Genomic DNA, 15,202 nt, shown 5'->3' with positions numbered 1-15,202 from the left:
AGTTTGTTTTAAGAAAATAATTTATATAAAACATTTGATGTTTAAATACACGAAAGTCCTATTTCTAGTTTACCATCTATCTCTTGAAGATTTGGAAAATTTATGGTTTCTTAATTTCAGCCATTGCAAGGGTGTCATTGCTGATGGTTTCTCAAGACATCTGCCAAAAGAAGTGATTCTTCCTAATGTAGCTTCAGTTCATTACCTGCAGTACAGTGGAAATGACTCACCCTTCAGTTCAGAAAATGCAGCCTTTCAAGTTGGTTTCACCATAGAGGACTCACCATGTCACAGGGTATAAGATTTAAAAAAAAAAAAAAAGTAACTGCTCCTTTCCTAATAACTGTGTTAAACTTAATGTATAAACACAGGCTTTGGTTTCTTCTTTAAAATTTACAATGTTTTTAGATTTCAAGCAGTTACTACTATGTAATATTACATTAATGCGTAACCTGACTAGTGTAGTATGTACTATCACTGCTTTGTTGTATGATGCCTAGTTCTGGTTAGTTATTCTAGCATTTAAGAGGTCCTTCAAGAATTCCAGCTTTCTATATCGTATACAATGTGTGATAGAGTATGCTGTGATGATATCAAGACCTTAGTGAGGGAATTGCTTTTTTCATCAGCTTTTCATCAAAATACTTTCCATTTGTAGGTCATCATTGTCAACCGGACAGAACCCCGTGGATGGATCACTGTTGGCCCACGCTTCTTTGAGTTACTTCAGTGCGAGTGGTGGTTTCAGGTAAGGTGCTTTGTAAGATTTGTGATATTTATTTTTGTAAGATTTTTATTAAGACAATCCTTTTTGCTGCAGCTCTGTAAGACTTCATTGTAATACGGTATTTCAGTATGGCTGTCTTTATTTTGAATTTTTATGAGACTTACCAGATTCTTTGATCTTTTTGCTGGCCAGATGAGTGATAGCCACATATTGCTTCTAAAACACTTCATTCAGACAAAATATGAAATGACAGAGAACTGTTCAAAGTTAACAGTTACACACCAGACAAGGGTTTTTCTTTATAAGTAGAGAAACTACATATCTGAAATACTTCATTGAGCAACCACTAGATGGCACCATACACCAACAAAAAACTAATTTCCTTTACATCTTTAATTAACACTGGTTACCTAGCCTAAGCACTGAGACTGAAACAATCATATCACCCCAACAAGATTGTCTTTTATCCACAGTAAGACATCCTGCTACACTGCATTTTGACACTGTAAATATAAATTGTTTTCTATTGAGACTTCGGAGCTAAGCAAATGAATAGGAACCACTGAGCCCCATATTCCCTCATGTTGATAGTGTAGCTTCTAATTGTTCCAAAAAAAAATCTTGAAAAGTTTTATTGATTTTTTTCATGCTAATGGTTATTATAGTCCAAGGAAGCCATATTCAAGAAATTTATGGGCAAAAGTCTCCAAAATTCTAACCCTTCTTATTCTATTGCTTCTCCCAAAGCAGCAGATCTCAAGTCCAGTGTGGAAGAGGAGTCATTTTCTTCCAGTTAGATTCCCAGTCAAGGTGTAAGCTGAGGGTTGATTTCAAGTGAAGAGATTCGTTATCATCATGAGCAGGGAGATAAAAAAATGAAAGATTATAACTTTCTTAGTTGCCATTAGTATTATTACTTGATCTTAAGAGGAAGTTATCTTTTACCAGTAGATGTGATCTGACATGATGCTTAATTCAAATGAGTGATGGGTACTGGTAACATGCTCCTATTTGTCACAGCAAAGGAAATGTTTTGACTATCCTGATTCTTCCTCTTAAGTTGATATATTATATGAACGTTAAATCTCTACCATTGTCATTACATTTAGGCAAAGACTTGCAAGATATGACCAAGTCTTTATGATGTTGGTAAATTCCTTTATTTTCACTGCATTTGTAGGGTCAGCCGATATGCATTTTATGTTGGTTTCTCATAAGGGATTCAATAATTGATAAGTCAAATCTTTGACATTAATGTTTTTATTAGAGTGTTTGATTATTCTCAGCTCTTTTGTGCCTTTTAATATTCATTCCCTGAATACCCATTATTATTTTCTGAGGCTGTAAATCCAGCTTCGAAAAATTTATTGCTTATCTTATGCCTTGTGTATTCCGTAACTAAGCATTAATGGAACTAGTCATAGAGTTAACTATGGCCATCACAAGAAAATGTTCCCTCTGTCATACTTACGCCAAAAAACAGAAACAGAAGAGCCAATATTCTCTAGCTATTCACTACCTTACTTTGTAAGCAGATGAGACTTCACTCAAATCTTGGCTGGGTAGAGGTTTGATGGAAGCTTTTGGCATCATAATCTGGGAATCACAAAAATGGACAAGTTTTGGGCTCCCCAGAGGTTAACCTGTTATTCCCTGTACTTTTCCCTTTATTATGCAGGCACCAAGAGGAAGCCATGTTAAGATAACCATGAAAGACTTGCATCTACCTGTCCATGAAGACTCCTACCTAGCAATCAACGAAGCAGGAGAAGCCACATATCCAAAGGACACGACTCGTGTTTACCATGATTTTGATCACACCCCAAAGACCTTTGTGTCGCTCGAGTACAAGCTGGCGATTGTTTTACAAGGAGATTTCATAACAGAAGTCTCTTTTAAGTATGAACTTTGTATGTATGATGGGAGTCACATCTGTTTAAATTTTTTTGGGATACTTCATGAAAAATTTTTAGTACCATTAATTTCATTGAGAATAATCTTGCAGAGTAGCATGTTTAGCGTTTATTCATGCAAAACTTTTTGTAACCTGTTAAATGTAAAGGTATTGAATTTTAATATTTTGACCAACAGATGACTGTGTAGACACAGATGATGAATGTGAATATTGGGCAGCTAATGACGAATGTGACAAGAATCCTTACTGGATGAAGAAGAACTGCAAGAAGTCATGTGCTGTGTGTGGTGAGATTTCTAAATTATACTCAAGCTAAAAAAAAATTATGATCTAATTACTGTATTAATTTCATTTTTTGCCTTTCGATTTTGTACAGGTAAGAGGCAAACATAGCTTTGTCTTTTGTTAACAAGATTTTTCATTCAAATTATGTGAAATGCTTTCCAAAGAAAAAATAATACCTTCCAATATTTTCGTTGTAAAATATAAACAATTACCCCTTTACAGCTTGTAGGTTTACAATTACCTCTTTACAGCTTGTAGGTTTAGTACTTTAAATGCTGGACTATCTAAGATTTTACATAAGAAAGTATTTTATACAAGTACGTACATACTTGAATTCCAGGATTGCAATTTACACACCTCCCTAGTCTGTTGATACTTTGATACTTCGGTTTCAACAAATCGCTGACTTTGTTCTTTATAATGATTTAAATCGCATTATTAATTTCTCCTTACACTTTTTTTTTTACTCGTTGATGGATGTATATGCTCCATAATTCAGATACAGTAATTAGGGAATTGTATGTCTTTATGTTTTTATTTTTTCTATTATAAGCCTCAGTGCCCAAAAAATGTAAGTAATCCTTTATATATCAGCAGATAAGTCTTCACACACACATAAAATATACATATAATTATATACTCTATTTATGTGGTATTTTTTTCTGGGCCCAATTCAGGTTAAAATAAATGAACATTTTGCTTGTGACAACTCACTTTAGGTTTTTAATTGACAAATTCTCATGAGTTGGCTGTCGAAATGCCTTAGCTTAGAAGGTTTCACTTGCAAAAGAATTATCTCACTGTCAGTTAATATTAAACTATTCCCAAATTTAAAGTCCAGGCTATATTAAAGTTCTTATGTTTGTCTTATCAATCATGTTTTTTTGCTCCATGAAAATACAAAGTAAAAGGTGATTGTTAAACACCAATAGCTTGGCATCAAGCTCATTCCTGAAAGGGCCTCTTACAAACTGCATAATATACCTTGCAGTATATTAAGTACTATTCTTAATTATTATTTTTTGCTCTTTTGTTTCTCAAGAATACTCTGCAGTATGTGAGGATGACCACAATGAATGCGACTTTTGGGCAACTCACGAACAGTGCAATGAAAACCGCATTTGGATGAACGCACACTGTAAGAAATCCTGTGGATATTGTGGTAGGTTTTAGCTTTTATTATTTACCATACATACATATATATATATATATATATATATATATTATATATATAAACTATCTATCTACTATCTATCTATCTATATATATATAATGATTATAGATATATATATATATATATATAGATATAATATATATATATATATATATATATATAATATATAAATATCGAACTACAAATGTCCTTTAATATCTAATTCTCTCTACCTCGGAATTAATATATTTTCATATATGTTTAACCGAGGGGCAATTTTTATTAAGCGATAATAGGATGGGCGATCGCCAGGCTCGAACCAGCGAACTCTCAGTCCCAGGACTGGCAGTGAAGCCTAAAACCACTACGCCACCGCAAGAGATATAAGTTCATGCCGCCTCCCAACAGAAATACCTGTCGCGCGCAGGTATTTTTGTTTTTGGAGACTGCACAAGCCCATCTCGTCCTCGGTAGCGTAGTAGTGCTTTTGCCCGCACGTAGTCATTAAAATTACACTTGTGAGATCCAGGGCAAAAGCACTACTACGCTACCGAGGACGAGATGGGCTTGTGCAGTCTCCAAAACAAAAATACCTGCGCGCGACAGGTATTTCAGTTGGGAGGCGGCATGAACTTATATCTCTTGCGGTGGCGTAGTGGTTTTAGGCTTCACTGCCAGTCCTGGGACTGAGAGTTCGCTGATTCGAGCCTGGCGATCGCCCATCCTATTATCGCTTAATAAAAATTCCCCCTCGGTTAAACATATATGAAAATATATTAATTCCGAGGTAGAGAGAATTAGATATTAAAGGACATTTGTAGTTTGATATTTGTATATGAATCACGGTAATGTGATATGACTGATATATATATTATAATATATATAATATATATTATATTATATATATATATATATATAGATAGAATATATCTAATATATATATATATATACCGTACTTATGATTTTTATTAAAAGTCCTCCAGTGTTTATTCTAGTAATGGTTTTATAAACAAAAAATTATGCTTAGGTTACTGCCTGGTCAAAAGTCCATGTGTATCTGCGTTATTGGTGGGTTGTATATTTTGTTCCTTCATACCTATGTTTATATTCTTATTTATTTTGGCTAAAATTAGTTACTTCACCTTTTGAATTTGTTCTGATCTATCCCTTTTCTATATATGATTTACTGAATTTACTTTATGAAAATTAATTACCGTACCTCATATAATTTTTCACTGATATATTCCTTCTGAAAGGCTGACTTTCACAAGTAATCTGGGACTTCTGTGTTAGGGATTCTTCTATGATTGAGGAAGTTGTTATGAGTAAGTCAAAGCTTTATACATAATATAAAACTAATTTCTCATACCCTGGCCTTGTAAGTCTTCCAGCTGCAAGCTTAGTCTACACAAAATATGAGGTGATTGTTGTATGCATACCTGAGAGTCCAGGTGGTGCTGTTGTCATGAGATTGCTATTCTCATTTTCTGGTGGTGAATGATGACTAAGTCTAGATTTATGGAGCGCTGCAATAAGGACATTTTCATCATTGATGGGCTTGTATGAAAGATGATCATATATATATACGTAAGCGAAAACCACCATTAACCGAAACTCGGCGATTTTCCAATAACTGGTTATTGGTGCCATAAGCACCTTATGGCGCCATAACCCTATTATTGGTGCCTTGTGGTGCCGATAACTGGGGACTGCCTGTATTTGCCAGGGGGTCTAGTTTGCATCCCCTTGAATACAGGGGTCTCTCTCTCTCTCTCTCTCTCGCATCCTCTCTCTCTCTCTCTCTCTCTCTCTCTCTCTCTCTCTCTCTTTATATCTATATATATATATATATATATATATAATTTGAAAATTATTGTTCCAAATGGTAACAAAATGAAGCAAAAATTAAGTATTGCATATGGATAATTTAAGCCTAAGCACTGATTCATGTCACCCGGTAACATAACAATACATTTTATAATAGATGATCTTCAAAGGAAGTTTGAGTTCCTTTTGTTATTAAGGTATTGAACATTTGATAAGTTGTGGGATATATATTGTCAATAAACTGAGTTAATGTGAGTGATTTTATAAAAGGAAAATTCATAGTTGAACTCGTATTGACCATTTTTCTATTACTAATGCGATGCTATTCGTGTTTATTCTTTAGACCTGTGCAGGGATGCAAATCCTCAGTGCCCAGAGTGGGCTGAGATGGGTGACTGCAGAGGAAATCCCAGTTACATGGATCAGTTTTGCAGGAAATCTTGTGGCCTGTGTGGTAAGCCTACAACTCATTACATAGAGAAAGTTTTCAGTTCAATCGTCCAGTTGATCTTCAAGCCTTTTTCCATCTTAACTGAATGAAACTGTTTAAATGAACTTTGAAAGTACTGCAGTTGCTCTGTAGCTACAATGATAATCTTCCAATCACTGTTGAGAGTACTGAGATGGGTATTTTGTCTTTAGGTAATATTGAAACTGCAACTACAGCTGTAAAATCTACAGGAAAAGTCGGTGTCACAAGTACCTCTCACACTCCAATATCAACAACTGCCGACAAAGACAAAGAAACTAGCAGGCCTGATAATCACCGGACAATTAATCAGACGTTTAAGCTGAACAAACATAAACTTAAAAGACACAGAAACAAGAGTGTCAAACCAAGCAAAGACAGATTTAAGAAGTATAAACAAAACAATGTCATGCTACCACCATATGGTGAAGAAAATGAAGACATTGATTCTTTTGAAGTTAACAAGCTGGATGATGGTCTCAGTAAAGAAAAGAATCTAAAGAAACCGTTTGATACAGGAAGAACACCAAAGCTTATGAAAAAGAAGAAGAAGAAGAAGAACGTCACTGCTAGCATTTCAGAAGAGCACCAGAAACCTAAATCTCATAGAAGCAGAACATCTCCGCCTAATACACAAATAGGAAATTACAGAAATAAAAAGAGGAAATATAAGGTAATTACTGAGTCTCCAGGAAAGAATCAAACAGAAGATAAGGATTCTGTTGTTTCAGGAGATGCCACAAGACTTGTTGCTCTGCCACTGACTCGGGAGAGAAATGAATCAGAACTCCAGGGGAAACCAATCTTACCCCTGAATTCATCAGAGGATGCCAGTAAGACAAATGATACACAAGGGGGAGAGATTTTAGTAAGAATATTGTCCAGTGATGAGAGAGTTAGGCAAAATGAGTCTGATGTGGGTTGCCATGAAGAAAGCAATTGCTTCAGTCCTCAGATAGAACACCCACTTCCTGACAGTAAGCAAATTAGTCAAACAGATAATAAGATACTGAAAATCAACAATAAAATTTTTGTTGGAAATCCCAGGAAACTCAACCGTACAAATATTTCCTCAAAGAAAATAAGAAAAAATAAATCTGCTGTCAAGAAACGAAATAGGAATAAGAAGAAAAAGAAAAGGTGCAGGAAAAATAGAGGCCCACGAAAGCTCTCTCTTCCTAATAAAATTGTAAGAAATGATACGCAAAAGTACATACGGAAAAATTCAAGACGCCGCTCAAAACCTATGAATAACCAGAATGAAAGGAAGAGAAGACGGAAAAGTAAGCCTGGAGACAAAGGACGTAACAAAGGCTACTGCAGAGGATCAAGAAAACAGTCTGGAAGGTATAGTAATTCTGTGCTCTACATAATCAGTAATATTTTAGTTATCTGTAATGTCCGTTTCAATTTTATGATAGCAAATATTTCTTTCTCTTAAATTTCTTAAAGTTTTCCTTTAATAACTGTCATTTATTCTCTACAGGCATCACAAAAAGACTCATGGAAGTGGTCACACAAAATCGGATGAATCAAATCAAACAGCAACTTGGTCTATTGAAAATATCTCTACCACTGTAAGAAACAATGAAACTGTTGATCCACCAATAGTCACCACAAGATTACCATATATCCCACAACCCACATCATCTATTCCTTTGACAACCAGTGAAGTGACTTTGGAAGAGTCTGTTACAACCACAGAATTAGTAGAAGTAACAACCACTGAAACCCCAGCAAATAACTTCATAACCACTCCAGCTACATTACATTCAAGCACAATTATGTCAGTGCCAAGAACTTCTCTAGCCAGTACAACAGCTGCTACAGTTGCTATTAGTACTACAGAAGCAAGTAGCATCCACTCAACCCTACCAATAGACAGAACCAGTCCAAATGTTTCAAAAAGTAAGTATATCCTCTTTCTTGGGACGCCTCTAAAATTGTGAAATACTTGATAGTGGCTGTAGTAATTTTGCACATTTATCTTTCCACTTATGTTCCATCCTATTTGATACGGAGATTGCTCTCGTTTAAAGAGCCACTCCTGCTGTCTGTCATATCATGAGCGATCCTTCTCTCGGTTATTCCAGTGCTCCTGATCCTCTACCTCTGCCCCTCTCCTATTCAGTGCCAATGCCCTTATTCTCTGTGTGTAAGGCCCACATAGGCTTACAGAATCTGCAGATAAAATCTGCTCCTGTCTGTGCCATCTTTTTTTTTCACTTTATTGTTAATAGTACTCGCCCTTAAACTTAATGCTCATTTTCAGCCACTCTCAAACAAAATGAATGCACTAATCCTGCACCTATGTCATGTTGCCTGAAATTTTGCTATTACTGAAGTAATAAAAATCTTTTGTCAGATGTCACCTCTCAAAAATTAAATCCTATCTAATTTTATATCCTGTAGGAGCTCCACGAGTTGACAACTCTTAGGAACCTTTTTTTACGTTATCATAGAAAGTTGTTCATCCTTTCTGCTACATTGTTGCTTCGAAAAATCTCCTATCAGATTCTTGGTGTTAGTGAAGAATTCAGCAGTATCTCCTATCAGATTCTTGGTGTTAGTGAAGAATTCAGCAGTCTGGAATAAGTCACTGTGGATTAGATTTTTTGCTCATATCTTACAGCTGTATACAGTATTTGTTGTAGTAATGGTGCAACTTTTGCGCCTTCCCAATTTATATTAGTGTTTTACTGGGTTCTGTTGTATTCCTTCATTCCCTTTGCCCTCAATTCTAAATTGTTTCTTTGTCTGTAGGTTCTATAATTAAGAATCATATCTGACTGAGTAGCCTGTAAGTTGGCCAAGTTCATAGCCCTTATTTGTGCTTAGTCCCCCTTCTAGTGGATTGATTTTGCTTTATGAAATACTGTTTAATTGGACTTTTATCAATCATCAATATTTTAGTTGCCCAGTTTACATTAAGACATATTTTGAAAAAAGTCATATAGTTTAGAATCCTGAATCTCTTAAAAACAGGAAGTTTTTTATGTGATTATTTTAACTAGTTATAACAGTCTCATATTGTATATTTTTGTATTAGCCTTACCTGTCCTTGTCAAGGATAGTATTCCTTTTGCTTTTGAGGTGTCTTTACATTATATCCTTTTTTGATAGTATTAATCCTAGGGAATTAGATTTGCAATTAAATTTGCAATTAATTATGTTCTAAAACCATAGTTATTTGCCACTTTCTGTCCATTTTCAGGAACCATATTAAGAGAAGTCATTACTTTTTTCAGGTAGCCATTATAACAAAGAAAATAATTCAATATTTTCTGACGTAAGTTTGAATGCAACAAGTCCCCACAGAAAAAGGAAAGACAAACACCATAGCAGACTAAACATAGGACGCAATAATAAGAAATCTCAAAGTCAACAGAAGCACAAAGGGCCTAATTTGAATCGAAGTTCCAGGAGGAATGGTAAAAGAAATCAAAATACAAAGCAAAAACGAGGTCAGTGGCTAAATAAAACAAGGCACAGAAAGGTGTTTCCAAAAGCAAATTATACCCGGAAGTGGAACAAGCAATCACGGTGGCTTAAGAGAAGAAAAAAGCAAAGGCTGAGAAAGGGGACACGTGATAATCCTGACCCATCCCACGGTCTGAAGAATAAAGTGAACCATGTAAAAGATAGAAATTACCTAAAAAAACATCAGAATAAATCTTTGCCTCGTCAAAAGAAACTTTACTCACCTGGAGGAGCCCTCTCCACTGCCTCTCCACCAGCACCCTCAAGTACTTCCAGCATTCCATCTCCAGAAGAGATGATGATCATGAGAACACCTAATACACAAACAGAAGTGAGTACTGAGCTTCATGCAATGCTGAAAACTGAACCAGAAGTAGAAAATCAAATTAGAGATTATGGAATAATAATTCCTGTGAGCAAAACAGAGGATGACAAAATAATGAGCACTGGATCTCAAGAAGACGAATTGGAAAGTGACCAGATGGATGGGCCTCCTCAAAGAACTCCCAAAAAATATGCCGAGTGGGGTATTGGGCCTGTAAAATCTCCGTGAGTATCAGACCTCAATAAAATTTGCTTGGAATTTTAATGGTTATTTTATGTTTAATGAATATCTTCTAGAAATTTCACAATACATAACTAGTTGTGAAGATCCATCGTTTTATATACAATGTCATGCAATGTTGATGGTGTGCTATACAGTATTTTGTAATCATAAGGTGAAATACTGCTCAACAAATTAGAGTTCAGTGCACTGACAAATCCATTTTCGTTAGTCATAACACAGGTCTCAGAGCTCGTCCCAAATGGAAGTACCGAAGATCTTTTTATAGAAGAGATCATATCTATGAAGATATTTGGCCATTATTTGATGGCACTGCGTATGGAAAGAAGGTAACACTTAGATCTTTTATTGTAGCATTTATCACTTTTAATGTTTTTTATGATCATAAAATTTGATGATGTTTATATGTGAAATCTTCTCTTTACTAATCAGAAGTACCTGCTTACGATACAGACAGACTATAACACAGAATAATACATACAAGCAACAGGTATACAGTACACATTACACTTATCAAATAATACAAATAACAGATATACAGTACACATTACACTTATCAAATTTTATTATTAAAAAATTTCTCTCATTATTATTCTATGGCTCACTTTCCTACCTGTGTAGGCTTCAAGACTCTGACTGGGACTAAAAGATATACAAGTCCTATATTGCCCAATTAATATTCACAAGGGTACATTTTTCAACCCTCAGAATAGTACAGTATTTCCAAATCTTCAACTTTCCAATATCCTACCTTAAGAAAGAACTTTCAATATCATTGAGCTCATGTTTGTAAATTTGTATGTGCTTTGCATAAGGAACTGCAGTTCTCATGCTGTAAGTTGTGCTCCCTAATGCATTTCAAGATGAAAAACTTAGGTTTTCTGTCAAACTTCGTTTAGTATAATTAAATTATGGCTAAATGACATTTCTATTATGTAATGACATTTTTCCACATACATTGCCAGTGAGTCTCTCTCTCTCTCTCTCTCTCTCTCTCTCTCTCTCTCTCTCTCTCTCTTTTCATTTTTAGATTACTGCATCTGATTACTTGCTCGGTAATTATTAGATAAGTATCACTACTGAACATGCTTTTTCTTACAAACATTTAATTTCTTTTGTAGCTTTAGCAAAGTTCTTCTGCAATGGGCATTCATGTACAATTGATGTTATTTACATTATCATCATTTTCACTGGACTTTTGTAAGATCCTCATGAATTTTAACTGGAAAGGAATGTACAGAGCAAGTAAGTCATTAGATGTCAAAACATTGTTCATGGAGTAAAAATTACCTTTTTATAACCTATGATATCTTAATTATGATTTTATTTTCTTTTTTGCCAGAGGTGACATTGAAATCAGATCTGCTCTTCAGCATCAACTAAATTTTTACCATGTATTGTGTAATTTCATTTGTATGGTTTTATCTGAACCATTCAGATAAAGATGTCTCTCTCTCTCTCTCTCTCTCTCTCTATCTCTCACCTCTCTCTTCTCTCTCTCTCTCTCTCTCTCTCTCGTCTCTCTCCTTTCTCCTCTCCTCTCTTCTCAACTCTCTCTCTCTCACATGTGGGTAAGACTTAAAGTATTCTTTTCTTATTCTTTGGAATTTGGGATGAATGGCTTATTTTTTAACTGATGCAGTTGTCAGTCTCCAACAACCCAACATTTCTGTTAAAAAGTAAATTTGTACTTACATATATACAAAAGATACATTACAAAAAATTATGGTGTGTTTTTTTCACTTTGGCTACTGAACAATGTCGTTATAAAAGAGATGATGAAAAATTCTCAAATCAGCTAGGTTTTATTGAGGTTTGAGATATGTGTGTTATAGATGGCAAATACCCCCTTAAAATGGGTGTCAAGTCAAATCACTAATCATCTCTCTCTCTTCTCTCTCTCTCTCTCTCTCTCTCTCTCTCTCTCTCTGCTTCAGTTTTCATTTCTATGTGAATCAGATATTTAGTACAAAAGAAAACATGTATATTTTGTTCTTAGTTTTAAAATTACCTTAGTTGGCATCATTCTAGGGAAATGATGAAACTACTGTACTGTAGAAGGGCTATTATGGTGTGTTAGTTATGTAGTGCGTCTCTGTATTAGAGACTAATAGTAATAGTGTTAATATTGTACTGTATGCTGTAATTCATATTTAGAATTAATGTAGCTGATTACAGATATCATATTGTACTACATGTGCGAATATCAGTCTTGATAAACAGTTTTAGTGAAAGCATGCAAGTTTGTCACCATTTTGCCTGTGCTAAAACATTGATAGCATTAAATCAACAAGGTGTTAGATGTAAACTTTAACCTTGAATTCTACCATATAAATTTTTATGTGATGAAATATGTTTCTGGGAGGAAGTAAGTACTATACATAAACTCCTTTGTAGTCAGGGATGACTGGACTGCATTGTAGCAATGTACTTTGTGAAGAACCCTTACTAATGAACTTGAGGATAAGAAATTGTTTATAGGAATTAGGTATTATTATAAATTATTTACCTATTTGAGAGACCAGGCTTGCTTTAGAACCATTAGAATAATTTTAAATATAACTAGAATGTTCACAAAAGATATAGTAGGTATGTAAGTGCACCCCAGTCAACAGGAAAACCAGTTTAAATTAAAATCTGATGTTAGTTAACAAGTTTTAAAAGTAGCTTGGATTTTAGAGCTTGTGGAAAGAGTTCCAAATGACTGAAAACATTTATATGAGACTAACTTAAGTGTTAATTATATAATTTTTTCATCCAGAAACCCATTGTATTTTCATAGCCTATTCATGATTCTGCATAAATTTCAAACACTCCGTCCTAAAAGATCACTCACTCCATGTAGGATAGTGCATTCATCTGTGGTTACTCAAGTCTAATATGGCTGTGACACTTCTTGTGTGCTTGGTGGTTTTTATTATGACTCCCCAGTTTCTGAAACCAGGCTGTGCTTCATTGTTTGTTTTTCAGTATCAATCCTAATCATTTTCGGTGTAAATGAAAGGATTCTTAGGAAGATAGGACCTTCAAGAAAAGTTTTCAGATGCTTGTGGTTAAATTTTCAGAAAGACATGACTTTCAATTAATATTTTTCAGTTTTGTGTTTTTTCCTCCTGTCAGGGAGTGTGAATAGTTGCCTTATTACAGTGTAATAGTACCATCTATTATGTAAATACTGTACTGTTCTTTTTGCAGTGCTTTCATTACCATATTGTCTTGTTTTCACAGCTTAGACAGCTTAGCCATGTTTTCACAGTTAAGGATTTTTCAGTATTTTATTTCATTTTGATGTTGGGATCTAACTAGCAGCAGGTTATTTGCTCGTTTTGCATTTGTTTCCTAATCTTTTTGTTAAGATTGTTTTGGCTGTTACGTAGCAGTTTGTATGTGTAGGATGAGTGATAGTGTTTCCTCATGTTAGTGTTTCCTTATGCTGATTTTTGATATAACCAGATTTTTAGCAGCATTTTTGTTCTTGAATGAGTTGATAATTTTGTTTTTAATCTTTTCTAACATTCAATTTGCATTTAATGCTATGCTTTGTTTTTGCACTTCTTATGTAGTAGTTTAGCATTTGGTTCAGTGTATTTTGGTTTCTTTACTAGTAGTAGCATCCTAAGAATCCATTACTACCCTAAGTTGCATTACTTATATGTAAGTGGTTTTCTCACCCACTGGATTGAAGTGCTAAATTGGATGTCCTTGAAGGCATGAGTAGGATTCTCTAGTTTCCAGTTTCATTTGTTCCCAAGTCTTCTTGGTAAATTTGTTTTGCCTCTTTCTTAGTGGGTTGTGGGTGTATCCTTTTTAGGTTATTTTTTATGTTGACAGCATTGACTGTGGAATTGTACCTTTCAGTTCTCATTTAATTTGTTTATCTTAGGCATGCTGCTCACTGTCACAACATATTCATGTATGCCATGCATTTGTTTTCTGGTTATACATAGGTATGTTACAAGCAATTGTTTTTTTGCCTTTTTCCTAGTATTATTGTTCAAAGGGAGTCATTTTTTTTGTTAGGCTTCAGTGTAGGTGGGTAAGTCTGCCTTGTAAGCTGCGCACGTCGCACATGGCCAGTTTTGATAGGAACCCTCAACTTCTTTAAAATATGAGTCAGGGTCAAGTGTGTAGCTATTGCGCTTCTGATTTGACTTGCTCAGTTTGCCAGGACTGGTCACCTAACTAAGCAATGGAGTTATTGTTATTGTATTGGTAGAAAGTTTTACAAGAGGTGTATTGGAGTGACTGTTGTATCACTAGCTTACAAGACTTCATATATTTGAAGTCCATCTATTCTCTATTGTATTTCATATGCATTAGAGGATCCTTCTATAAATATGCCTGCCTTCTGGTAAAGTGCTTGCAGCACAGACAGCTCCTTTGTCCACATTGTCCTCCTTTATTCTTGTCAATGCCAGTTTCTCCTTCAGTTACTTATTGAAGGTGGAGGTGCGTGTTGTTATCAATGCCAGCTTCTCTCTTCTTCAGTTACTTATTGAAGATGGGGGTATGTGTTGATTAACTTGAAAGATTTCCTATTTTCTCCCAGAATGGTTGAAATAATGCAAAACCTTCAACAGTTATTGGAAATAACGCCTATTACTCCTTTTCGTTTTCCCAATCCAGTGAGAGGAACATGCTCTCCCTTCATCACAGACTTTAACCTTTGCCTGACTGCTGTTCTTGTAACTACACGGGTAGAGATTCGTGAGACCCTGTGTCACTCTACAGTGTCCCCGATACCATTCATTCTTCATTCTTTGGACCTGGTCCCCTAAAAA

The 15,202-nt window shown here is 34.9% G+C and overlaps 2 protein-coding genes across 6 annotated transcripts in view; both read left to right on the top strand.

The window, feature by feature from the left end:
• Positions 1–11,900, top strand: part of LOC135197964 (uncharacterized) — a 144,927-nt gene extending 133,027 nt beyond the window's left edge. For all 4 annotated transcript variants that reach the window (XM_064225264.1, XM_064225265.1, XM_064225263.1 and 1 more), the window contains 11 exons: positions 121–295; positions 659–748; positions 2,406–2,637; positions 2,819–2,929; positions 3,970–4,089; positions 6,251–6,361; positions 6,550–7,723; positions 7,863–8,284; positions 9,625–10,405; positions 10,633–10,750; positions 11,764–11,900. In XM_064225264.1, coding sequence (XP_064081334.1) covers positions 121–295; positions 659–748; positions 2,406–2,637; positions 2,819–2,929; positions 3,970–4,089; positions 6,251–6,361; positions 6,550–7,723; positions 7,863–8,284; positions 9,625–10,405; positions 10,633–10,750; positions 11,764–11,769 — 3,340 coding nt within the window. In that variant the 3' untranslated portion in view covers positions 11,770–11,900. The remainder of the gene's footprint in view (positions 1–120; positions 296–658; positions 749–2,405; positions 2,638–2,818; positions 2,930–3,969; positions 4,090–6,250; positions 6,362–6,549; positions 7,724–7,862; positions 8,285–9,624; positions 10,406–10,632; positions 10,751–11,763) is intronic.
• LOC135197966 (soluble guanylate cyclase 89Da-like) overlaps positions 1–15,202 on the top strand; it is a 277,263-nt gene that overhangs the window by 94,176 nt on the left and 167,885 nt on the right. The gene's annotated exons all lie outside the window — the stretch shown is intronic.

Source organism: Macrobrachium nipponense, chromosome 21, assembly GCF_015104395.2.
Source record: "Macrobrachium nipponense isolate FS-2020 chromosome 21, ASM1510439v2, whole genome shotgun sequence".
NCBI classification, from domain to species: domain Eukaryota; kingdom Metazoa; phylum Arthropoda; class Malacostraca; order Decapoda; family Palaemonidae; genus Macrobrachium; species Macrobrachium nipponense.
This window is presented reverse-complemented; position numbering and strand designations above follow the sequence as displayed.